The 26786-nt window shown below is 37.0% G+C and overlaps 1 protein-coding gene across 15 annotated transcripts in view; it reads right to left on the bottom strand.

The window, feature by feature from the left end:
• Nucleotides 1-26786, bottom strand: part of CEP170 (centrosomal protein 170) — a 147448-nt gene that overhangs the window by 87996 nt on the left and 32666 nt on the right. For 8 of the 15 annotated variants that reach the window (XM_059940762.1, XM_059940761.1, XM_059940760.1 and 5 more), the window contains exons 1-3: nt 22727-22841; nt 15916-16024; nt 1617-1706 (exon numbers count right to left, since the gene is read on the bottom strand). In XM_059940762.1, the coding sequence (XP_059796745.1) occupies nt 1617-1706; nt 15916-16024; nt 22727-22749 (222 nt within the window). In that variant the 5' untranslated portion in view covers nt 22750-22841. Of the gene's footprint in view, nt 1-1616; nt 1707-15915; nt 16025-22726; nt 22873-26786 lie in introns of those variants that run through there. The other 7 variants (XM_059940752.1, XM_059940754.1, XM_059940785.1 and 4 more) reach the window with 1 other exon arrangement.

The following is a 26786-nucleotide window of genomic DNA, read 5'->3' on the forward strand; positions in this document are numbered from 1 at the left end:
AATTCCATTCGAAAAGATTTACTGGGTTCATGCACTGTGCAGAACCTTGTGCTAGGCACTGTGGTGTACTTACCAGAAGCAAAAGGCACATGAACTGTTCAGAAGCACATAATCTAGCACAGTGACAGATATGCACAAGCAGATACAAGGCTCATAAAGCACCCAAAACAGAGATTAAAACAGAAGTCTGTAGGTGCAGAGAAGGAAGAGAGTAACTCCTTAAATAGCACCTTGGAATCGAAATGCTTCCTGACATGGCCCATGGTAAAACAGTTTCTACATCATCTGCTTATCTCCTTCTACTTTAATCCATTCAACACGTTAACAAGTCAATACTCTTAAATACCTTTTCTCTGCTCCCTTCAGGAAGATGTAGAATTTGTATTTTATTTTTAAAAGTAAGTACAACTTTTACAAATGACAAGGCAGATGGAAGAACTACTGGGCTGCAGAAAATCTAACAAATTATTTGGAGAAGGAGACAGTATAGTAGGAAAACTACTGTTTTGGAGGTATGGCAAGGAAAATGTGATGATGGATCATGAATCTGGAAAAGTGGGTGATGCCAAATGTGAGGTATTTCAGTTCAAACATGAGGATTAAGACTTAGTTTTATGTGTCATGAGAAACAAATAAAGGTGTGAATAAAACTAACATAAAAACATGCCTACAAAAAAAGTATCTCAGTGAATAAACATAAAAGTCCTTCAGTAGCAGGCCAATTCAGGACAAGAAAAAAAAAGTTTTACCATATTTGCCAAATTTCTGCAGATGTTTTTCCATATAATGTTTAATGTATATTTTGAAAAGAAGCAGCAGTTAGAAGAAGTTCGGATACATTTAATTTCTGTTAAAGTCATTTTAAGAAATTCAACAGCACAGATCTGAACAAAATTATATTTGCTTATGTTAGCAGAGCCATGAGAAAATTGAGAAAAAATAAGATAAATTATTCAATACTTTAGCATTCTCTTATTCTGCAGCTACTTACATTCTGCCAATGTAGAAAGATCAAATGAAGAATTAGGAAAAAATTCACTGCAATAACACAAAAATCTTCAATGTAGGAAACCAAAGAAGCAATAATAAACACTAGTATTTAGATCATATACCACATTTGTTAAGGTAAATGGATGTGTTTCACTTTTTACTCTAGTATAGAAGATCCTCCAACCATCTGGTACCAAACCACGTTTGCATCTTTTTTTTTTCCAAAGTTAACCCATACTTCTCTGACTCCCAAGAGTGCTTTTTTGCATTCTTACTGTCATGACTTTCCACTGCTTTATCTCATATAAATTCAAGCCATTCAGTAAGGGCAAGCTTTCATCTTAACCTCCTTAAAGAAGTCTTTTTTTAACCACTGGATAATAACAACCAACAACCATCTGAATTCCTGTTAAGTATTTACTACCAACATCATTTCTTGGAAACATGGGCTACATTCATATTCTACCGTATGGTCCTCAAAGTGCTATGTACCTAGTAAGCATTTAAAAGTAAGTGCAAACTAAAGAAAAGGAAATATAACACAAACAGGATTTTGTGTTATATTTGTTTTCTTACAATATTAAACAAAAAATTCAAATAAGACAGAAAGCAAACTCTTAACTTACCCCATTTAGGCTGCCCAAATCTTTCACCAAATGTTCATCAGTAGAGGCATCGTAATTGATTACAGCATGTTGCTTATCCACACTACGAGACTGAAAGAAAATTCTTTAAGTTAGTAAACACAAGAAAATGCTAGAATAAATAACAAAAACAAAGATTTTTGTCTAAATACTTTATGTTAATAGGATAGCAGATAAATATAGGGAAATACCAAAGTAAAAGTAGATTCAATAAGATTTAAACTGTTACTATTTAACAGAAATTTGGCATCACTTCCCAAAGAGGAAAGCAGCCAAAATTTTAAGACATTCTTTTCTACCAAAGTCACACGTTCTACTTTTGAGAGAATTTAATTCAGTTGACTTTGTTGAATGTATTGAACAACAATAATTTTTTTTTATAATTTGAAATTCTTATATGGAAATCATGTGAATTATAATTTTATGTTTTATATACCTCACTGTAAGAAAAATCACCATATAGGATTTACATCTTTCAATACCAAAGATTAAGGGACACAATGTGATATGTTCCTGAATAAAATTATCCTTGCTTAAAACATGGGTTCTAAAACTCATGGGAGAGGTCTAAGAGAGAAAGAGAAAGTCAAAAAAAGGAATTAGAATGGCAAACTGATTTTTGAAAATTGCTTTTAAGTCTCTTTTAAGGTACACACACACTCTCTTTCTCCAGAGCTTAGTGAGTTATCTGCAGATGAAAGTAGCTCAGAGATGAACTACAAGCCTTTGGAAATTTGTATCCAAAGGAAATATCACTACAGTCACAGGAAGAAATAGTCTGAGAACCACTGAACGTGAACTCAAGAACCATTTATTACTGGGTTACTATGTGAACCTTGGCATACTAAAAGCAAAGGAAGCATCCAAAATGGGGAGGAGATATAATTTTCAGTTTCCAGTCCAGCATGTAAGGAGCTTGGAAGTCATCGTTCCTATCCTCATAGCAAGAAAAAAGTTAAACTGAAAATCAAAAACTTGTCTTAGTTTCATATGAAAATTGAGGTCATAAGGTCAACTGCCACTCTGAAATCTGGAGAGACAGGCGAATACAGAGAATCATAGCTCACTGGGAGCAGTTGAAACTACTGCTGCAGCCTCCAACTGGTAGGAAAGCTTAAAGGTTAAATGATTAATTGCTGGAAACTTGAATGTCAACTAGCTTGAAAGCAAGAACTCCTGGGGGCACAGCCTTGGCGGGAACATCATTTTTTTGTGAGTTTTACCTCCAGAAGCCCCACAAGGATCTCAGGGTGAGGATTGGAGAAAAATCTTCTCATGCTTCTGGCATGGTGAGAGGGAAAGTAGTCATTTTGAAATACACCCATTCTGCTCTCCTCAGCAACAGCCTGTCCTCAAGGAAAACTACTTTTCCAGAGCTCACGCAAATCAACCAGTGTGGGTTTTACCAGAGCCTAACTGACATGGGAGGATGGAAATACCCAACTCCAGCCTCATCTAGCCTTCCTGTCTCACCTAAGGAGGTGAACAAAAAAAAGCTGAGATGTACTTGTGAAGGTCAAAGACTGAGAACTAACAGTACTTCAGCATGCTTCCCCTCCTCCCAAACCTTACCATCATATCAACAGGGATTTATAAATAACTATTATTATTACCATTACAATGGACGTTTCAATACAATAGAAAAAACTGTAAAGCACTATATAAGAAGGAGCCTCTACGAAAACTCAAAGACAACAAGGGAGAAAAAACCAAGGACACTATAGGAAATATTAACCTCTGACACTTGTAGCTATAACAAACAGTAAACACAGCCTTACTCCTAGCCACATTAGAAAAATGGGAAAGGTCAGCAACTAATAAAATAATAATAAAGATATAAATCCTAGTTGAAATAATCCTTTCCAAATAAATATTACAAAAATTAAAAAGTCCGTTACCCAATTCGCTTAAATTCTGTATTGAAAAAGTTTTGGTCTTTCCTTTCAGCACACAAAACTCTGTATTAAAATAACTGACATTAGGAAGAAACAATATGTGACCTAAAGCAATCTTCCAACAAAACCTAAAGATTTATCATACATACACTTTTATTCTTCTTAAAGGTTGATCTGGGGGGGGGGTTGTTTTGTTTTTTCTGCAATCTCAATTTCTTTAGGACAAACTGCAAATCTCAGAATTCAGAGTAACTTCATGAATAGTACTATTACCCCCACTTCTCTACAGCTTGCCTGAAAAACCATCTATTATGGCAAATTAGACTGCTGCAAAACACCTGCATTAAATCTAAAAGTTACTTAAACTTTGTTTTGGTTTTTATTGTCATGTTTAAACTGTCACTCTGTTTAAATTAATGAAATACTAAATTCAGTTATTAGGGTGATAAGAAGCAAATGAAGCACGATTACAAAAATAATTTCTCCTAACTGTGGATTTATCAAGTTGAATTAGTCTAAGGAAGAAAAAACATCTCTACATGTTGTAAGGCAAGTGAGAGTTCAAGTATATGCAACCTCTAAATAAATAGTGACTAGACTACCGTAAATAATCTCTCTGTGAGCAAGAGAATACAGAGAAAGGGCAGAAGTTCTTAGAAGAGAGTGTGATGAAATTCAAGGGGAAAAAATCTAAACGAGACTTGAGGAAAAGAAATCAGAAAGGAAAGTGAAAATTTACTGTTAGATATGGAGAAAAAAAATCGAATGGCTGCTCATAGAGTCAGGGAATGGCAGCTTTTGAGGGAAGTCTACATGGCTCAGAGATATGGAGAAAAAACTGAGGAGGAAATAATTTGAAGAGGCCAATTCCCTAAGTTTACAACTTGATAGAAACCTGGAATATTCTGAATCTGACATGCACCCTGCCCTCAAATCGTTTATGGGGGTAGATAATACAAGAAAACCTACTACTAAACGTAGAGCACACTTAAGAAAATGAGAGTTCACTGAGATGCCACTACAGCTTTGGAGATTGAGGAGTGAAGGAGTGGGCATGTTATATGGAACCAGAAAAAGCATCTTTTTTCTTTGTTTAATAAAGACCTTAATAACTTTTTGAGAAGACTGGTCTTATGAACTCAAGGCAAGGGATATCATCAGTTTAGAAATCACAGGACAAGTCATTGCATTTGTGTAACTCTTCAAAAAATAACAGCCAATGAAAGCAAATAAAAATGCCTGTTCTTATTTATCAAATGTATTCAAGGTATCAGTGTGTTTCTGTACCCATCACAGAAACTAAGCAGGAAACCAAGATTATAGAATATAATATGTCAAGTAAGTGGTCAAGAAAAACTGAGGGAATAAAAAAGATTTGTTATTCTCATCTAACCACACAAGCATTAAACCATTTTCATTTCCAGATAAATTCACACTTCCTCTAGATTAAACTGAGCCAGGAGAAAGTGCATTGCAACTTAATTTTCACAACCCATTTGAGCTTTTCAATAAAAATTTAATAATCTCTCAGAAACATACAATTTAAACCCTGACAAAGACAGCTAACTTCATCAAATTTCTAATACTAATGGAAAAACCTTATCTGGTCCAGGTTTAAATCAAAAGATAGTCAATTTTGACCAGATCTCTTATTTGTTCCACCTTATGCCTTTGGTAAGAATGCAAGACTCGGGCTTCCCTGGTGGTGCAGTGGTTGAGAATCTGCCTGCCAATGCAGAGGACACGGGTTCGAGACCTGGTCTGGGAAGATCCCACATGCCGCAGAGCGACTAGGCCCGTGAGCCACAATTACTGAGCCTGCGCGTCTGGAGCCTGTGCTCCGCAACAAGAGAGGCCACGACAGTGAGAGGCCCGTACACCGCAATGAAGAGTGGCCACCGCTCCCCACCACTAGAGAGGGCCCTCGCACAGAAACGAAGACCCAACACAGCCAAAATAAATAAATTAATTAATTAAAAAAAAATTAAAAAAAAAAAAGTCCCTAATGGTGGGACTTCCCTGGTGGCGCAGTAGTTAAGAATTCGCCTGCCAATGCAGGGAACACGGGTTCGAGCCCTGATCCGGGAAGATCCCACATGCCGTGGAGCAACGAAGCCCATGCACCACAACTACTGAGCCTGCGCTCTAGAGCCCATGAGCCACAACTGCTGAGCCCGTGTGCCACAACTACTGAAGCCTGCGTGCCTAGAGCCCGTGCTCCACAACAAGAGAAGCCACCACAATGAGAGGCCCACGCACTGCAACAAAGAGTATCCCCTGCTCACAGCAACTAGAGAAAGCCCATGCACAGCAACAAAGACCCAAAGCAGCCAAAAAAATAAATAAATAAAATAAATTTATTAAAAAAAAAAAAAAAAAGAATGCAAGACTCTCTAGTCACTATCCCCTTATAGTCCTTTCCCCCACAAGAGCCTATGCCTCTTCCCTCATAAGTTTTACTTTCTACAAAGACCCTCTTCCCAAGGCTTTTACACTACACTCTTGAGAATCCTCCTTACTTGAAACGCCTCTTCATTCTCAAGCTCTTAGGGTTATCTCTTACTTCCTTCCTTTAAAATCTGGCTTTCCCCCTGAGAACACTATTTCCACGACATTCCTTTAAAGTGGATGATATCCTCCTAAATCCAATATTCTGTTGAGTTCAGAGATGCAGTCTGAACTGCAGTCCAGTCTACTATTGTGGCTTCTAGACCATTACTTTCCCCCTCCGATGAAAAAAACTTTTTACTTTTCTGAAGTTCTTGTTATCCACCTATATATAAATATAAGTATAAATAAATATACATACACACTATATATTTACACACACACACTCACACTCACCTCCCAGGTTGCTGCAATCATTTGCGGTCATTCTAACTTTTTGACTTAAGTTTTGGGGTAATGGTAAATTCAAATTCCTACTTCTTCATGGTTGATTTTAAATGTCTCTGTAGATAACCCATATAAAAATCTAGCCTTCTCTACTCCCACAACCAAAATCCTTAACATATCTTGTCATACCGCTCCCACTGCTAAACTTTATCATGCGAAATTGATTCCACCTATGGAATCTAAGCCGTAGTATTTCTCTGTGACTACATTCTCCTATTCTTCCAGTTTTCTCAATTATTTACAATAATTTACTAGTATATTACCTAAGTCCTTTGACAACCGCAAGACATCTAATATTCTGACCCCTTCCTTTTCTCCCAAGCAACCACATCCTATAACTCTGACTTTACTTCCTTCTCTATATAACCTAGATTCCCCCCTGGCTTCAACTGTTCCCTTTATGCTCCTAATCCCCAAATCTCTACCTTCTTCATGGACTACTCTGCTCAGCTTCATATATTTATTTCCAGTTTTCTGTTTAATATCTCAATCTGGGTATCCCTCAGGAACCTCAAACTCATTATCTTGTTCCCCAAAAGTACACCTCCTGAACCACTACTTCATCTATTTCCATGCCAGAAAGGCTAGGTCTTACATTCTTTTTCTCTCCCTCGTTCATTATATATAACTAGAAAGCACAGCCTTCTATTTTCAATCTCTCTCCTGCTCTGTCTTCTGTTCTTCATTTTAAATGATACTCTCTTCCTTAGAACTTAACCGTCTCTTCCTAGATTATTATAATCATCTAACTGCTTATACCAATTCCAATCTCTAATCCTGAGCAGTAATATAGAATAGTAGTTTAAAGCACAGGTGTTGGAGTCAAAAAGAACTGATCCAGCCACTTGCCAGTTGTGAGACCTTGGTAAAATTACTAATCTTTGTATAATCATTCTACAAAAAGGTATACCTAGCTCACAGATTTTTTTTGTGAGGATTAAATGCATGCAAAGCATCTGAAAAGGAAATATTGCTCTGCTTAAAAACTCCTCAATCCTCTTACTGGCTAAGGTAAGATACACCAAGTCTTTAATATAGTACACAAGGCCTTCCAAGATCTGGCCTCTTCTAATGCCCAAGTATTAATCTCTCAAAACGTTTGCCTTCACATCTTATATACAAACTACAAGGAAATATTTTAATTTACCTAAATAGACACTGAATGCCATGCTATCTTCAATACCACGCACTCAACCACACTCTAACCTTCCAGAAACCATTTATTCATCTTTTAAGATAATTCAGCTAAAGCAATCTCCTCCAGAAGTCTTTCCAGATTTCACATTCCCACATTTCCTTGCAGGCAGAACTGACCAATCTCTTTTTTCTGTACCCCATACCAACTCCCATCACTGTCCTGTATCATACTGTTTATACCCACTTATTTACATACACATATCCTTCTACTAGACTCTAAGTCTTAAAGGACAGAGAGACCCTATCTGTATACACATTGATACCTCAGCCTACACATAGTATATGTTTAAAAAGGTTTGATGGAAAGAAAATCCATGCTATTTGGCCAATCTCATTTCATAAAGAATGGAGGTAGAAAAGTTTTCTTATGTATAAAATAGCAAAAGTATTGAAGTTACAAAGTTCAGACCAAATTTTAAGAAGCCTACAAACCAGGTGGCTTAAAACAACAGAACCAAACCAAAACAAACAAACAAAAAATTGTGGCTCTCAGATGATTATAAAACCAGAAAATTTTGGAAAATAAGAGTAACAAAATGAAGCAATAATACTTTTTTTAGGAAGAAATACTTCCTTTCCTGCAACAAACAAAGAAGAAAAAGTCTGCCATCAAATAAAATCAAAACATAAAAAAAAAATTTCAGGCTGGGCACAACAATAAAGCAGCAAAGACTCACACTGACTAATTTCTAACTAAAAACTAACATATGAAATGGTACAAATGGTTACCTGATATGTGTCATACATGCTTTGGATATGAAATGGCTGTTACTTCTCTTTCCTACTAAAAATATGAGAGAAAAAGACACAAATACATGGATACATATGTTAAGAAAAAACTAAAAAGAGAAAGATTGCCACTGTATGTCTCATCATTTAAAAATTTTAAAAGAGGGGCTTCCCTGGTGGCGCAATGGTTAAGAATCCGCCTGCCAATGAAGGGGACACAGGTTCGAGTCCTGGTCCGGGAAGATCCCACATGCCTCAGAGCAACTAAGCCCGTGTGCCACAACTACTGAGTCTGCGCTCTAGAGCCCGTGAGCCACAACTACTGAGCCCACAAGCCACAACTACAGAAGCCCGCGCGCCTAGAGCCAGTGCTGTGCAACAAGAGAAGCCACCGCAATGAGGAGCCCACACACCGCAACAAAGAGTAGCCCCCGCTCGCCGCAACTAGAGAATGCCCGCGCGCAGCAACGAAGACCTAACACAGCCAAAAATAAATAAATAATTAAAAAAAAATTTTTTAAAGATAGTGTAGCTGAAAGATTCTTTAAAAGTCCAGTTGTGTTTTTACAATCATAATAATAAACAGTGATTTATCCTTTGCTATGTGCTCCAAAGGATAGATGAAAATTACTAACCTATGATCTTCAAAACATATTCCGTCATTAATACATCATACAAAAATTAAAATACTAAAACAGTGAGTCAAATATAATTTTATTATATTTTCTATTATGCATTAGGAAAACTATTTAATTAGTATGATGATGATTCTCCAAATCGAGTAAAATTCATGCACTTGGTACAATTAAAAAAACTTATGAAGATAAAATTAGAATTTAGATATGAACTTTTTTCAAAATGCAACTCAACTTGTATATAGAGGAATCCAATATATTGTAATAAAACACAGTGACTAAGTCTTTCTGAATCTTAATTTTATCATCTGTAGAATGGAGGTAATTATATCTTTAAGAAATTCTTGAGGAAGAACTGAATCAACATAAATGAACACTGAGAACAAGAGAAAGTATTATTCAACGGCATGGTACTTTTAATAGTAGTAATATTGTGTGTCACTCAAAACAAAGACAGTATAATCTTTACCCAGTTATACATACATTATATATACATTATACCTTTCATTCACGGCTCTCTAAGATTTATTTTACATAATATGTCTTATGGAACATAGCATCGCATAATCATCTTTCTATAGCAAGACAAACAAGCATAGCAAGTTCATTAATTTGCTAAAGCCTTCCAACGTAAGTGGCAGAAACAAAACTCGAATTCCAGAATCCCGTGTTTAATCTCCTACTCTTTAATATCCAAGCACATTTTCTTCTCAATGACTACATTCTTTAGACTACCTTTTCTGGAATGAGATGAAATAACAGCAACAAAAATTCAAAACATTTTTTTGGTCATAATTAACAAAAAAATGTAATTGTAATCAAACAGAGCATATGACCTCATGGATCATTTGTTTCCGTTTTGCACAGGGTTTTAAGCTACATTATCATCAAAGTATGTTTACAGTGCTGGTAAATCTATTTATAGTTGAAATCTTTACAGGTAAGAAACTACTGAACATTATTCAGAGGCAGAGATTCTAAAACCTAACAACTAACCAGTTGTTTTCTGTATGTTAAAAATAAAGGGTTTTAAACCATAAATGCTAAATTAGGTTAACAAAATTTAAAAGATCTTTTATTTACTCATTAAAAAGCAAACAAATAGTAATTATTTGTATTTCTAACCATTTTAATTATCACACCAACTGATCTAACCAATGTAGAACCATTTCATCTACATAACGCCTTAAAATGAAATCATAACTTCATCAACTCGAGAGCTCCAAGTTTTCAAAACAAATATATTTCACTAATATTTATATACTTGTAAGTCTCCACTTCTCCATACGTGAGCTTAGTTCACTGTTCAGAAATAACATAAAATGAACAGTAAGTTTTAACTAATCCATTTATTTTACTAATATTCTATGAAAGACTACACCATTTATTTATTTATTTTATTTTACTTTATAAGGCTTTGCCTTTTTTTTTTTCACATCTTTATTGGAGTATAATTGCTTTACAGTGGTGTGTTAATTTCTGCTTTATAACAAAGTGAATCAGCTATACATATACACATGTCCCCGTATCTCTTCCCTCTTGCATCTCCCGCCCTCCCACACTCCCTATCCCACCCCTCTAGGTGGTCACAAAGCACCGAACTGATCTCCCTGTGTTATGCGGCTGCTTCCCACTAGCTATCTCTTTTGCATTTGGTAGTGTATATATGTCCATGCCACTCTCTCACTTTGTACCACCTTACCCTTCCCCCTCGCTGTATCCTCAAGTCCATTCTCTAGTAGGTCTGCATCTTTATTCCCATCTTGCCCCTAGGTTCTTCATGACCATTTTTTTTTTTTAGATTCCATGTATATGTGTTAGCATACGGTATTTGTTTTTCTCTTTCTGACTTACTTCACTCTGTATGACAGACTCTAGGTCCATCCACCTCACTACAAATAACTCCATTTCGTTTCTTTTTATGACTGAGTAATATTCCATTGTATATTTGTGCCACATCTTCTTTATCCATTCATCTGTTGATGGACACTTAGCTTGCTTCCATGTCCTGGCTATTGCAAATAGAGCTGCAATGAACATTGTGGTAGATGACTCTTTTTGAATGATGGTTTTCTCAGGGTATATGCCCAGTAGTGGGATTGCTGGGTCATATGGTAGTTCTAATTTTAGTTTTTTAAGGAACCTCCATACTGTTCTCCATAGTGGCTGTGTCAATTGACATTCCCAACAACAGGGCAAGAGGGTTCCCTTTTCTCCACACCCTCTCAAGCATTTATTGTTTGTAGATTTTTTGATGATGGCCATCCTGACCAGTGTGAGGTGATACCTCACTGTAGTTTTGATTTCAAGTTCTCTAATGATTAATGATTTTGAGCATTCTTTCATGTGCTTGTTGGCAATCTATATATCTTCTTTGGAGAAATGTCTATCTAGGTCTTCTGCCCGTTTTTGGATTGGGTTGTTTGTTTTTTTGATATGGAGCTGTGTGAGCTGCTTGTATATTTTGGAGATTAATCCTTTGTCAGTTGCTTCATTTGCAAATATTTTCTCCCATTCTGAGGGTTGTCTTTTCGTCTTATGGTTTCCTTAGCTGTGCAAAAGCTTTTACGTTTCATTAGGTCCCATTTGTTTATTTTTCTTTTTATTTCCATTTCTCTAGGAGCTGGGTCAAAAAGGATCTTGCTGTGATTTATGTCATAGAGTGTTCTGCCTATGTTTTCCTCTAAGAGTTTGATAGTGTCTGGCCTTACACTTAGGTCTTTAATCCATTTTGAGTTTATTTTTGTGTATGGTGTTAGTGAGTGTTCTAATCTCATTCTTTTACATGGAGCTGTACAGTTTTCCCAGCACCACTTATTGAAGAGGCTGTCTTTTCTCCACTGTATATTCTTGCCTCCTTTATCAAAGATAAGGTGACCCTATGTGTGTGGGTTTATCTCTGGGCTTTCTATCCTGTTCCATTGATCTATATTTCTGTTTTTGTGCCAGTACCAAACTGTCTTGATTACTGTAGCTTTGTAGTATAGTCTGAAGTCAGGGAGCCTGATTCCTCCAGCTTCATTTTTCTTTCTCAAGATTGCTTTGGCTATTCGGGGTCTTTTGTGTTTCCATACAAATTGTGAAATTTTTTGTCTGGTTCTGTGAAAAAGGCCATTGGTAGGTTGATAGGGATTGCACTGAATCTGTAGATTGCTTTGTGTAGTAGAGTCATTTTCACAATGTTGATTCTTCCAATCCAAGAATATGGTATATCTCTCAATCTGTTTGTATCATCTTTAATTTCTTTCATCAGTGTCTTATAATTTTCTGCATACAGGTCTTTTGTCTCCTTAGGTAGGATTATTCCTAGATATTTTATTCTTTTTGTTGTAATGGTAAATGTGACTGTTTTCTTAACTTCACTTTCAGATTTTTCATCATTAGTGTATAGGAATGCAAGAGATTTCTGTGCATTAATTTGGTATCCTGCAACTTTACCAAATTCATTGATTAGCTCTAGTAGTTTTCTGATAGCATCTTTAGGATTCTCTATGTATACTATCACGTAATCTGCAAACAGTGATAGCTTTACTTCTTTTTTTCCAATTTGGATTCCTTTTATTTCTTTTTCTTCTCTGATTTCTGTGGCTAAAACTTCCAAAACTATGTTGAATAATACTGGTAAGAGTGGGCAATCTTGTATTGTTCCTGATCTTAGTGGAAATGGTTTCCGTTTTTCACCATTGAGGATGATGTTGGCTGTGGGATTGTCATATATAGCCTTTATTATGTTGAGGTAAGTTCCCTCTATGCCTACTTTCTGGAGGGTTTTTATCATACATGGGTGTTGAATTCTGTCAAAAGCTTTCTCTGCATCTATTGAGATGATCATATGGTTTTTCTCCTTCAATTTATTAATATGATGTAACACATTGATTGATTTGTGTATATTGAAGAATCCTTGCATTCCTGGGATAAACCCCACTTGATCATGGTGTATGATCCTTTTAATGTGCTGTTGGATTCTGTTTGCTACTATTTTGCTAAGAAATTTTGCATCTATGTTCATCAATGATATTGGCCTGTAGTTTTCTTTCTTTGTGACATCTTTGTCTGGTTTTGGTATCAGGGTGATGGTGGCCTCGTAGAATGAGTTTGGGAGTGTTCCTCCCTCTGTAATATTTTGGAAGAGTTTGAGAAGGATAGGTGTTAGCTCTTCTCTAAATGTTTGATAGAATTCGCCTGTGAAGCCATCTGGTCCTGGGCTTTTGTTTGTTGGAAGATTTTTAATCACAGTTTCAATTTCAGTGCTTGTGATTGATCTGTTCATATTTTCTATTTCTTCCTGGTTCAGTCTCCGAAGGTTGTGTATTTCTAAGAATTTGTTCATTTTTTCCAGGTTGTCCATTTTATTGGCATATAGTTGCTTGTAGTTAGCTCTCATGATCCTTTGTATTTCTGCTATGTCAGTTGTTACTTCTCCGTTTTCATTTCTAATTCTATTGATTTGAGTCTTCTCCCTCTTTTTCTTGATGAGTCTGCCTAATGGTTTATCAATTTTGTTTATCTTCCCAAAGCACCAGCTTTTAGCTTTATAGATCTTTGCTATTGTTTCCTTCATTTTTGTTTCATTTATTTCTGATCTGATCTTTATGATTTCTTTCCTTCTGCTAACATTGGGGTTTTTTTGTTCTTCTTTCTCTAATTGCTTTAGGTGTAAGGTTAGGTTGGTTATTTGAGATGTTTCTTGTTTCTTAAGGTAGGATTGTATTGCTATAAACTTCCCTCTTAGAACTGCTTTTGCTGCATCCCATAGGTTTTGGGTCGTCGTGTTTTCAATGTCATTTGTTTCTAGGTATTTTTTGATTTCCTCTTTGATTTGTTCAGTGATCTCTTGGTTATTAAGTAGTGTATTGTTTAGCCTCCATGTGTTTTTATGTTTTACAGATTTTTTCCTGTAACTGATATCTAGTCTCATAGCATTGTAGTCAGAAAAGATACTTGATATGATTTCAATTCTCTTAAATTTACCAAGGCTTGATTTGTGACCCACGGTATGATCGATTGTGGAAAATGTTCCATGAGCACTTCAGAAGAAAATGTATTCTGTTGTTTTTGGATGGAATGTCCTATAAATATCAATTAAGTTCATCTTGTTTAATGTATCATTTAAAGCTTGTGTTTCCTTGTTTATTTTCATTTTGGATGATCTGTCCATTGGTGAAAGTGGGGTGTTAAAGTCCCCTACTATGACTGTGCTGCTGTCGATTTCCCCTTTTATGGCTGTTAGTATTTGCCTTATGTATTCAGGTGCTCCTATGTTGGGTGCATAAATATTTACAATTGTTATATCTTCTTCTTGGATCGATCCCTTGATATTAGGTAGTGTCCTTCTAGTGTCTCTCGTAATAGTCTTTATTTTAAAGTCGATTTTGTCTGATATGAGAATTGCTACACCAGCTTTCTTTTGATTTCCATTTGTATGGAATATCTTTTTCCATCCCCTCACTTTCAGTCTGTATGTGTCCCTAGGTCTGAAGTGGGTCTCTTGTAGACAGCATATATACGGGTCTTGTTTTTGTATCCATTCAGCCAGTCTATGTCTTTTGCTTGGAGCATTTAATCCATTTACATTTAAGGTAATTATCGATATGTATGTTCCTATTACCATTTTCTTAATTGTTCTGGGTTTGTTATTGTAGGTCTTTTCCTTCTCTTGTGTTTCCTGCCTAGAGAAGTTTCTTTAGGATTTGTTGTAAAACTGGTTTGGTGGTGCTGAATTCTCTTAGCTTTTGCGTGTGTATAAAGGTTTTAATTTCTCCGGCGAATCTGAATGAGATCCTTGCTGGGTAGAGTAATCTTGGTTTTAGGTTTTTCCCAAATATGTCCTGCCACTCCCTTCTGGCTTGCAGAGTTTCTGCTGAAAGATCAGCTGTTAACCTTATGGCGATTCCCTTGTGTGTTATTTGTTGTTTTTCCCTTGTTGCTTTTAATATTTTTTCTTTGTATTTAATTTTTGATGGTTTGATTAATATGTGTCTTGGCGTGTTTCTCCTTAGATTTATCCTGTATAGGACTCTCTGTGCTTTCTGGACTTGATTAACTCTTTCTTTTCCCGTATTAGGGAAGGTTTCAACTAGAATCTCTTCAAATATTTTCTCAGTCCCTTTCTTTTTCTCTTCTTCTTCTGGGACCCCTATAATTCGAATGTTGGTGCATTTAATGTTGTCCCAGAGGTCTCTGAGACTGTCCTCAGTTCTTTTCATTCTTTTTTCTTTATTCTGCTCTGCAGTAGTTATTTCCACTATTTTATCTTCCAGGTCACTTATCCGTTCTTTTGCCTCAGTTATTCTGCTATTGATCCCTTTTAGAGAATTTTTAATTTCATTTATTGTGTGGTTCAAAACTGTTTGTTTGCTCTTTAGCCCTTCTAGGTCCTTGTTAAGCATTTCTTGTATTTTCTCCATTCTATTTCCAAGATTTTGGATCATCTTTACTATCATTATTCTGAATTCTTTTTCAGGTAGACTGCCTATTTCCTCTTCATTTGTTTGGTCTGGTGGGTTTTTACCTTGCTCCTTCATCTGCTGTCTGTTTCTCATTTTGGTTACCTTACTGTATTGGGGGTCTCCTTTTCATAGGCTGCAGGTTCGTAGTTCCCGTTGTGTTTGGTGTCTGCCCCCAGTGGCTATGGTTATTTCAGTGGGCTGTGTACGCCTCCTGGGGGAGGGGACTAGGGCCTGTGTTCTGGTGGATTAGGCTGGATCTTGTCTTTCTGGTGGGCAGGTCCATGTCTGGTGGTGTGTTTTGGGGTGTCTGTGGCCTTATTATGATTTTAGGCAGCCTCTTGCTAATGGGTGAGGTTGTGTTCCTGTCTTGCTAGTTGTTTGGTATAGGGTGTTTAGCACTGGAGCTTGCTAGTCGTTGAGTGGAGCTGGGTCTTGGTGTTGAGATGGAGATCTCTGGGAGATTTTCGCCATTTGACATTACCTGGAGCTGGGAGGTCTCTTGTGGACCAATGTCCTCAACTTGGCTCTCCCACCTCAGAGGCACAGCCCTGACACCTGGGTGGAGCACCAAGAGCTTGTCATCCACACAGCTCAGAATAAAAGGGAGAAAAAATAGAAAGAAAAAAAGAAGATAAAATTAAATTAAGTTAAATTGAAAAATTATTAAAATAAAAAATAAAACATAATTATTAAAAAAATTTTTTTAAAGTAATAAAAAAAAAAAGAAGGAAAGAAAGAAGAGAGCAACCAAACCAAAAAACAAATCCACCAATGACAAGCGCTAAAAACTATACTAAAAAAAGACAGACAGAACCCTAGGACAAATGGTAAAAGCAAACCTATACAGACAAAATCACACATAGATGCATACACATACACAGTTACAAAAAGAGAAAAAAGGAAAAACAAATTGCTCCCAAAGTCCATCTCCTCAATGTGGAATTGCTCCCAAAGTCCACCTCCTCAATTTGGGATGATCTGTTGTCTATTCAGGTATTCCACAGATGCAGGGTACATCAAGTTGATTGTGGAGATTTAATCTGCTGCTCCTGATGCTGCTGGGAGAGATTTCCCTTTCTCTTCTTTGTTTGCACAGCTCCTGGGTTTCAGCTTTAGATTTGGCCCCGCCTCTGCGTGTAGGTCACCTGAGGGCGTCTGTTCTTCGCTCAGACAGGACGGCATTAAAGGAGCAGCCGATTCGGGGGCCCTGGCTCACTCAGGCCGGGTGTAGGGAGGGGTACGGATGCAGGACGAGCCTGCGGCGGCAGAGGCCAGCGTGACGTTGCACCAGCCTGAGGCGCGCCGTGCGTTCTCCCGGGTAAGTTGTCCCTGGATCACGGGACCCTGGCAGTGGCGGGCTGCACAGGCTCCCGGGAAGGGAGGTGTGAATAGTGACCTGTGCTTGCACACAGGCTTCTTGGTGGCTGCAGTAGCAGCCTTAGCGTCTCATGCCCGTCTCTGGGGTCCACACTGATAGCCGCAGCTCACGCCCGTCTTTGGAGCTCCTTTAAGCAGCGCTCTTAATCCCTTCTCCTCGCGCACCAGGAAACAAAGAGGCATGAAAAAGTCTCTTGCCTCTTCGGCAGCTCCAGACTTTTTCCTGGACTCCCTCCTGGCTAGCCGTGGTGCACTAGCCCTCTTCAGGCTGTGTTCACACAGCCAACCCCAGTCCTCTCCCTGGGATCCAACCAAAGCCCGAGCCTCAGCTCCCAGCCCCCACCTGTCCCGAGGGGTGAGGAGACAAGCCTCTAGGGCTGTTGAGTGCTGGTCAGCACTGATCCTCCGTGCAGGAATCTCTCTGCTTTGCCCTCTGTTGCTGCGCTCTCCTCCGTGACTCTGAAGCTTCCCCCCTCCGCCACCCGCAGTCTCCGCCCGCGAAGGGGCTTCCTAGTGTGTGGAAACCTTTCCTCTTTTGCAGCTCCCTCCCACTGGTGCAGGTCCCATCCCTATTCTTTTGTCTCTCTTTTTTCTTTTTTCTTTTGCCCTACCCAGGTACGTGGGGGAGTTTCTTGCCTTTTGGGAGGTCTGAGGTCTTCTGCCAGCGTTCAGTAGGTGTTCTGTAGGAGTTGTTCCACATGTAGATGTATTTCTGATGTATTTGTGGGGAGGAAGGTGATCTCCACGTCTTACTCTTTCGCCATCTTGAAGCTCCTCGACTAAACCATTTAAAAACTAAATACAATTTGCAAATACTTGTTCTTACTTCCATACAAAAGATGTGTCTTTCTGTACTAAGAAGAGTTCCATTAATTTGTAGCACTGATTCTGACTACCAGGTAACCATCATGGCGATCAAATCATGGAACTTTTTCAGAGAATACACTGTGTCTAGGTTAGTGCTAAAAGGAGTATCCTCCTATCAGATAAAAGGAAGAAGTATCTTTAGAGGTGGGGTCTGAGGAACAGGTCAAAACTGGTTTTTTTCTTGCCTGATCATGGAGTTTCACAAACTTTATATTTTATTTTTAAAATAAAGCATAAATTTAAAAATATAAGTAGAATAGATGCCCACATCAGACACTTTGATGAACTTTAAATAAAAATGTTATGTTAATTTTTGACTTCTTATAGTGGAAATATTGGTTTTTGCGCTTTAAAAATTATTGATTTTCTTTAAATTTCTGTTGTAAAGGCATTATTTTGTTTATGATACCTGAATCGATTCAAAGATATTTTCAAATTCTATTGCCATTGATTTCCTTCTAGATTTTTCACTGTGGTAAAATATATATAACATAATATTTGTCATTTTAACCATTTTCGTTGTACGATTCAGTGGCATTAATTAAATTTACAATGTTGTGTAATCATCACCGTTTCACAATATCTGATTCCAAAATTTAACACCCCAAACCATACCCCTTTCCAAAATTTTTTCATCACTCCAAACAGAAACTGTAACTGTAAAGCAATAACTCTTCAACCCTCCTTCCTCCAGCCACTGGTAACCACTAATTTACTTTATATCTCTACGAATTTGCTTGTTTTAGATAGTTCATGTAAGTAGAACCATACAATATTTGTCATTGTTTCTGGCTTATTTCATTTAGCATAATGTTTTCAAGGTTCATTTCTGTTGCAGCATGTATTCAAACTTCGTTTCTTTTTGTAGCTGAATAATAATCCATTATATGTATTGATATATACTGCATTTTGTTTATCCCTTCATCTGCTGCTGGACACTTGGGATGTTGTCACCTTTGGCTACTATGAATAACACTACAATGAACACTGACTTAAATACAAGTATCTGTTTGAATCCTAGCTTTCAATTATTCTGGGTATAGCCTACTAGTGGAATTGCTGGGTCATATGATAATTCTATTTAGCTTTTTGAGGAACCCCTAAATTGTTTTCCACAGCGGCTACCCCATTTTACACATTCCCACCAGCAAAGTACAAGAATTTCAATTTCTCCACACCCTTCCCAACACTTATCTTCTTCTTTTTTGTTTCTTTTTAACATTATTGCCATCCCAGTAGATATGAAGCAGTATTTCATTGCGGTTCTGATCTGCATTTCTTAATGACAAATGATGTTGAGTGACTTTCATGTGCTTATTAGCCATTTTTATATCTTCTTTGGAGAGATGTCTACTCAAGTTTTTTGACCATTTTTTAAGGGGGTTGTTTGTGTATTTGTTGTTGAGTTGTAGGAGTTCTTTATATACTCTGGATATTATAAGATATATATAGTTTTGCAAATATTTTCTCCAATTCTGTGAGTTGTCTTTTTCCTCTCTTGATAGTATCCTTAGATGCACAAGTTTTTAATTTTGATGAAGTCCAATTTACCTACTTTTTCTTTTGTTGCTTGTGCTATTGGTATCATATCTAAGAATCCACTGCCAAATCCAAGGTCATGATTTATCCCTATGATTTCTTCTAAGAGTTTTATGGCTTTAGCTCTTAGATTCAGGTCACTGATCCATTTCGAGTTAATTTTTATATATGTTGTAAGGTAGGGGTCTAAATTCATTCTTTTACGTGTAGAAATCTGGTTGTCCTAGCTTTATCTGTTGGAAAGACCATTCTTTCCTTTACTGAATGGACTTGGCACCCTTCTCAAAAACCTACTGTAGCAGTTTCCTTGGGCTGCCATAACAAAGTACCATAAATTGAGTGGCTTAAAACAGTCCAAGTTTATTCTCTCAAAGTTCTGGATTCACGAAGTCCAGAATCAAGGAGTTGGCAGGGCGATGTTTCCTCCAAAACTTCCAGGGAAGAATCCTTCCTTGCCTCTTCCAGTTTCTGGTAGCCCCAGGTTTCCTTAGCTTCTGGTAGCATAACTCTTAATCTCTGCTTCTATCTTTACATGGCTGTCTTCTCTCTGTGTCTGTTTTCTCCTCATCTTATGACACCAAGTTATATTGGCTTAAGGTCCACCCTAATGACTTCATCTTAACTTGATCACATCCTCAAAGATCCTATTTCCTAATAAGATCACATTCACAAGTACGGGATATTAGGACTTTGATACATCTTTTGGGGGGGGACACAATTCAAACCGTAACAGCCATAGATATATGGGTTTCCTTCTGAACTCTTCATTCTGTTCCATTTGTCTGTACATCTACCCTTATTCCAGTATTGCTAGCTTTGTAATAAATTTTGAAGTGAAGAAGTGTGAGTTGTGCAACTTTATTCTTCTTTTACAAGATTGTTTTGCCATTTTTAAATTTTGCCAAACTTTGCCAAACTCTTCAGAAACAAAAAATCTTTAATCAATCTTCATTATGGGTCACATTTTCCTGCTTCTTTACAGGCCTGATAATTTTTTATTGGCTAACAAACACTGGGAATTTTACCTTTGTACTTCTGTATTCCTATAAATATTCTTGAACTTTGGTCTGGGACACAGCTAAGTTACTTAAAAACAGTGTGACCCTTTTGAGTATTGTTTTTAAGATTGAGATAAGAGTAGAACTCAGACTAGGGTTAATTATTTCCCCACTACTAAGGGGTAGAGGCCAATGCCCTGTGAATTGTGAGGTTTTCCAGTCTGGCTGTTAGCAACAGGCACCATTCCTGACCCTGTTAGTGCCGGGTACTGTTAACTCTAATTTGAGTGGGTTTCTTTCCTCTGCCCTTGGGTAGTTTCTTCACTTATGTGTGCTGATCAGTACTCAACTGCATACTCAAGGGTAATCCTCCACAGAGTTCTTTCTCTGTGTAGCTCTCTCCTCTCCGATGGTGTGTCCTGTGAATTGGAACCCATCTTGGTCTCCGTGGACTCTCAGCTTCCTCCCTCCACCTCACAAATTGTCAGACAACTTACATTCGTTACACATAATCCAGGACACGGACACCTTACCAGTCATGTCTCTTAATCTTATCTCCATGTAAGAAAAGATTTATTCTGCAAGTTCCTAAACAGCCATTCCCACATTTCCTAAGATACTGCTCTGCTGGTTGATACAAATGCCACATAGAAAGTACCTCTTCCAGTCTCTAATGAATGAGTTCCCCCCAGTTTGAACCTAAGATATGTTCCAGTTACAAGGGGCCTATATCCAAACAGAATCATTACTGCCTTCTTCTCAGTTGCTAGTCTCACTACTCCATCTCACTGAGGAGCCCAAAAAATCTCTGTACTATTCTATTTCTCTCATTGAATTTCTTTAATTAAGGTTTCATTATACATGTAACTCATATACAGCTATATAGTGGCTTTACTTTTACTGTCTCAAAACTATAAAATACGTTCTTTACTTTTAAAGTAAAAACGTACGTAAACATATGCAAATCTGACTTTTCTGGGGACAATGTAGGGTTTCTCAGTCTCAGCACTATTGATATTTTTGGCCAAATAATTCTTTGTTGGGTGTGTTTGGTGGGGGCGGTATAGGGGGTATGAAGAAGTATGTTATATACTGTAGGATGTTTGCAACCCCCCCTGGTCTCTTGACCTTTGCCTACTGATGTCAGTAGCAACCACCTCCAACCCTCTACCATGCACAACAATCAAAATGGGGACTTCCCTGGTTGTCCAGTGGGTAAGACTCTGCGCTCCCAATGCAGGGGGCCCAGGTTCAATCCCTGGACAGGGAACTAGATTCCAGTGCAACTAAAGATCCTGCACGGCGCAACTAAAGATCCTGCAACTAAGAAGTCTGGATGCTGCAACTAAAGATCCTGCATGCCGCGACGAAGATCCCATGTGCCGCAACTAACACCTGGGGCAGCCTAAATAAATAAATAAATAAATAAACTGTCTCTTAAAAAAAAAGAAAATCAAAATGTCTCCAAATACTTCCAAATATCTTTTGGGGGAGGTGGGGGGAGACAGGATCACCCCAGTTGAGAAACACTGGGCTAACAGAACAAATCTCTCTATTCTAAGTACTTGTTTACAGTTTTTAACCAACAAAAGGGGGGAGGGCAAGGGGGTAAGATTCTATTCTAGATTGTCAGGACCTATTAAAGTAACTAAATCTCAAAAACCTGGGGATGCATTTTTCTAATTACTTTGCTCAAAAACATCTTAAAAGGGCTTCCCTGGTGGCACAGGGGTTAAGAATCCGCCTGCCAACGCAGGGGACAGGGGTTCAAGTCCTGGTCCGGGAAGACCCCACATGCCGCGGAGCAACTAAGCCTGTGTGCCACAACTACTGAGCCTGTGCTCTAGAGCCTGCGAGCCACAACTACTAAGTCCCTGCACCTAGAGCCCATACTCCGCAACAAGAGAAGCTACCACAATGAGAAGCCCGTGCACCGCAACTAGAGAAAGCCCGCGTGCAGCAACGAAAACCCAACACAGCCAAAAATAAATAAAATAAATAAATAAATTTAAAAATGAATAAATTAATTAAAAAAAATCTTAAAATTATCTTTTAAAAGTAACTCCTTTGTACATAATTCAGTAAATGCCAACAATCTGTATGCTCAAACTACTGGAAGATATCATAATGAAAACCTCTAAAAGAAAAAGAGATTAATTCCAGTATCAATTAAGTACCCATGATTAAAATTCATTTTACTTCATGCTATGCTAATTTTATGAATTATTTACAAGTCTTATTTTAAAAGTGTATAATGTGAAACTTCTTACTTCTTAAAAACAAACTTCTCTACTCAAAGCTCTCATTTTTCAAAATATAATCTCCAAGACTTACAACTTATTTTTAAACAATACAAGGGGGAGAAAATTTATTAAACTAGTAGCTAGAGCTTAAAGAGGGAGAGCTGGAAAGTTCAAATGTTAAGTAGAGTTGCTCTCCAAAGGAGTAGAAAAATATTTCATGTCAGTTCCAGGTTTTGAGTAGACACATACAGAAGGCAGATGCAATTACCTGCAACATGAGCTCACAGTCATCTCTTCCAACAAAAATCATTTCTCGTGGCAGCCTGTGGCGAGTGCCTCCACTGCTCACCAAAAACCAGGATGTTAAGCTCATTTTCTGCTTAGCTTCTAAGTCTTTGGCAAAGCTACGTCATCCTGCAGAGAGAGATTCAGAAAAACATACATTTAGATATTTTCAACTTTAGTATCTATTCACCAAACCCTATAACTAGGTCTTGGAATAGAACTGCATTCAACATTTACCCCTGACTACATAAATAAGACAGTCCACGGGTCCCAGGAAACAATATATCTACCAAATTCTCAGCAGTTAAGTAAGTCCATGGACTCCATTAAGAGTTCACTTAAAAAGGAATACATTAGGCAATTAAGTAGGTAGTCAACTAATAACATTTATCGTATCTCTATAGCTTATAAAGGTCTACAATTTGAACATAGCTTATAAAGGTCTACAATTCTCAAGTAAATGATCACATTAGTATCATGTTAACCTCAGTAAACACTAGCAATGTTATACAAATCAGTGTCTCAATTATAAATGATTTGAGAAAGACACTCAATTCAAATGAATATATTTGATATCTGATTAAGAGCTAACAATGGACACCAAAGAAACTGCTTCTTTCTCTACCAAGTGTAGACCACTTAATGCACTTTCAAAAACATGCAATTTCAATTTCTCTGTCCTAACATGTACGGTACTTTTTTTTTTTTTTTAAGTGAATGTTTTTTTTTTTTAAATTTATTTATTTTATTTTTGGCTGCACTGGGTCTCCATTGCTGCACTCGGGCTTTTCTCTAGTTGAGGGAAGCAGAGGCTACCCCTTGCTGCGGTGCACGGGCTTTTCACTGAGGTGGCTTCTCTTGCTGCGGAGCACGGGTCCTAGGCGCGCGGGCTCTAGAGCGCAGGCTCAGTAGTTGTGGTGCATGGACCCAGCCGCTCCGCCGCATGTGGGATCCTCCCAGACTAGGGCTTGAACCCGTGTCCCCTGCATTGGCAGGCGGATTCTTAACCACTGCGCCACCAGGGAAGCCCTGTACGGTACTTTCTAAATATGTTTTTTCTAGAGCAGCAGCTCCTAAACTTTTTGTCCTTAAGACTCTTTTACACTCTTTTTCTTAAAAAAAAGGACCCTAAAGAACATTTTGTTTACATGGGTTAAATATATTAATATTTACCATATTAGAAATAAAAACTGAGAAACTGGTATGTATTAATTCATCTAAAATTATCAATAAATCAATTTTACAGAAAAATAGCTAACATTTTAATGAAGATTTACTATATTTCTAAAACAAATAAATAGTGAGAAGAATAGCACTATTTTACATTTTTTAAAATCTCTTTAAGCTCTGGTTTAATAGAAGATTTTCATATCTGCTCTGAATTCAATCTGTTGCCATATACTGTTTAACTTAAAATATTTAAAAGCCTGGCTTCATACTTATTCCCAGATAAGTAGTGGCAAATGGGAAATTTATTTTAATAATATTTCCAAGTAACTGAAGATAGTTTTCTTTGATACTACATCAAAACTTCACAGGTGGTAATTTCCTGAAAGTTATTTATAATATGGAATCTGAAACTTTCCATACATTTTAACATGAAAATCCATCTTCTGCTTTGAAGAGATTTTGCAACACTGTACATTGGTCATTTGAAAAACACTGGTTCCCTGAGTTACATAGATCTTCCAAGTGATAACACATTTCATTATACTATTTTAAAATATCACATTCATTTATATCATCATCCATCTCATCTGAAAAGTCTTTAATTACTGGGCAGCAGAATCAAACTCCTAAAATTCTAATTTTCTCTTAGAAAATGTTGCCTAAATTTTACTGGCAAAAAAATACTGTCAATTCTTTTCCTTGAAGTGACAGGTTTATACTGTCTGCTAAATACTCAGGTCTACAAAACCATAATTTGTCTGTCAGTCATCGTTTCAAGTAAAAATCATGTTCTATGAAACAACTGGCTAGTTCAGCTCACAACTCAATGACACAAATGCCTTTTCTTGAGACAACCGTGGCACTTTGGTATACAGCGTAAGTGCTTTATGTGTAGTTCCATTTAGTCTTACGAAACATTAAAAAGATGTAATTCAAAGGTCAAGATTTAATAAACGTAATCACTTTTAACACTTCATCAAGGACATTCTTAAGTGAAACTGGCTTTTTTTCTTACCTGCGAGTGCATGCCAGTGAAGAATATGATTACTATTAGCATAGTATGATGCCAATGCCTTGACTAAGGAAGTAGCAGCTTTAGCCACCATTGTTTTTCCGTATTATCAGTTCAAAGGTCTATACAATAAAAAAGCCAATAATGTTTTGATAATATTATGAAAATAGTTTTGACCTCGTAACCCTTGAAATGGTTTCAGGGATTCCCAGAGGCCTGTTGACTGGGCTCTAAGAATTACTATCTTAGAGGATGTGACTATGTCATTAAGAGCATAAACTTAAGAGTCAGACAGATTGGTGGAGAAGTCTGACTCCTGGTTCCACCACTTATTTCCACATGACCTTGCACAAGTTACTTACCCCGTGTCCCTTAGTTTCCTCTTGTGTAAAATGGGAATAAGGATAGTATCTACTCAACAGTTTTTTTCTTATTGATCAAAAGGATACTACTTGTAAATATTTTTCCCATGAAATTCTCATATACATTCTTATATGATTTAATTAGAAGCTATACTACAAAACAGTGAAACGAAACATCCTGCAATAAGAAACACATCTATATATTAAAAGAGAAACCTTTAAAATGTAGAATATCATGTTAAGGTAAAAATCCCATATATTATGAATTTATCTACACATACATGAAACAATTGGTTTCACCAAAATAAGCAAATAATTTTCTGTAAAGTTATAACAATTAAGTCTTACTCCCTTCTCAATTTATTGAATTGATATGGTCAATTTATATGGATTCTTAAATCTTCCATTCACCTAATTCCTTGATGCAAATGTTATTGTTAGACTTCCATCCGTCTACTTTCTGTCAAAATGCTTTTTAGCATTTTATATGTATGTCCTGGCCAAATCAACAGAGAATCAAAAAAATTTTACCGTAAGAAAAAACCTTCAATCTAAATATGGTATATAATTTGCATACTGCCTTTCCAAGGAAAGACAATTTTAAAACATGACATTAATAAGTAAGTCAACAGTTATAAACTCATTTAAGGGAACTGAAGAAAAAAACTTTCCAGCATTTGTATGGGCAATGTCCATAAGACATGTTAAAGGAAATCAAATTAACCTAAATACAGTAAATGAAACACCAGAGCCAACCATGGGCAACAAGAACAGTTTCCAAACATTTTTTAAATCACAAAATAGTATGTAAGCATGATTCATATGCTACAAAAATATATTAAGTATTTAGACAATAGCAAGCAAAATTATATACCAATATGTAATATATAACTCCACAATATAAACATACAGTAATTATATACCTATATAAAATAAAATAAAGTTAAAATAATGGCTTTTTACATATTTTATTTTGACCTTCAATGACACTTAAAAGGTAACAAATATACACATTTTCTAAAAAACAAAAATGAAACACATAATCCTCAAGATGAAGGGTATTTATTTACTGGGGTGGGGCAGTGACCGTGAGTCATCTTCTAGTTTTTCTACAATGGGAGGGAATGAGATATGATACAAACCCACTGTCTCTCAGTTCTCATATGGGACTCTATTCCCTTATCTAAGACAGCTTTCTCACTGGTCCCTTAGTTGCAATGCTCTTTTCCTACTCACTGAGTAATACTGACACTTGCACATGGGTAAAACTGAAAACTGAGCTTCCTCAGTGGCCAAGGCAAAGGTTTCAGCTCAGCTTCCTCTAAAGGGCAGGAAAAGGGGCCTTTGGGTTTGCCGATTGGACAGAATATGCCCAAGGTCTTGACTTGGGCACTTCAGATATCCTATCTGTAAAAAGGAAAAGAAAAACAAAATAACCCCAAAAAACAAGAAGAGAGCAAATCAAGATAAAGTGAGATATAGATATGCTATCTTATAGT

This window comes from Balaenoptera ricei, chromosome 1 (assembly GCF_028023285.1).
Source record: "Balaenoptera ricei isolate mBalRic1 chromosome 1, mBalRic1.hap2, whole genome shotgun sequence".
Taxonomy (NCBI): domain Eukaryota; kingdom Metazoa; phylum Chordata; class Mammalia; order Artiodactyla; family Balaenopteridae; genus Balaenoptera; species Balaenoptera ricei.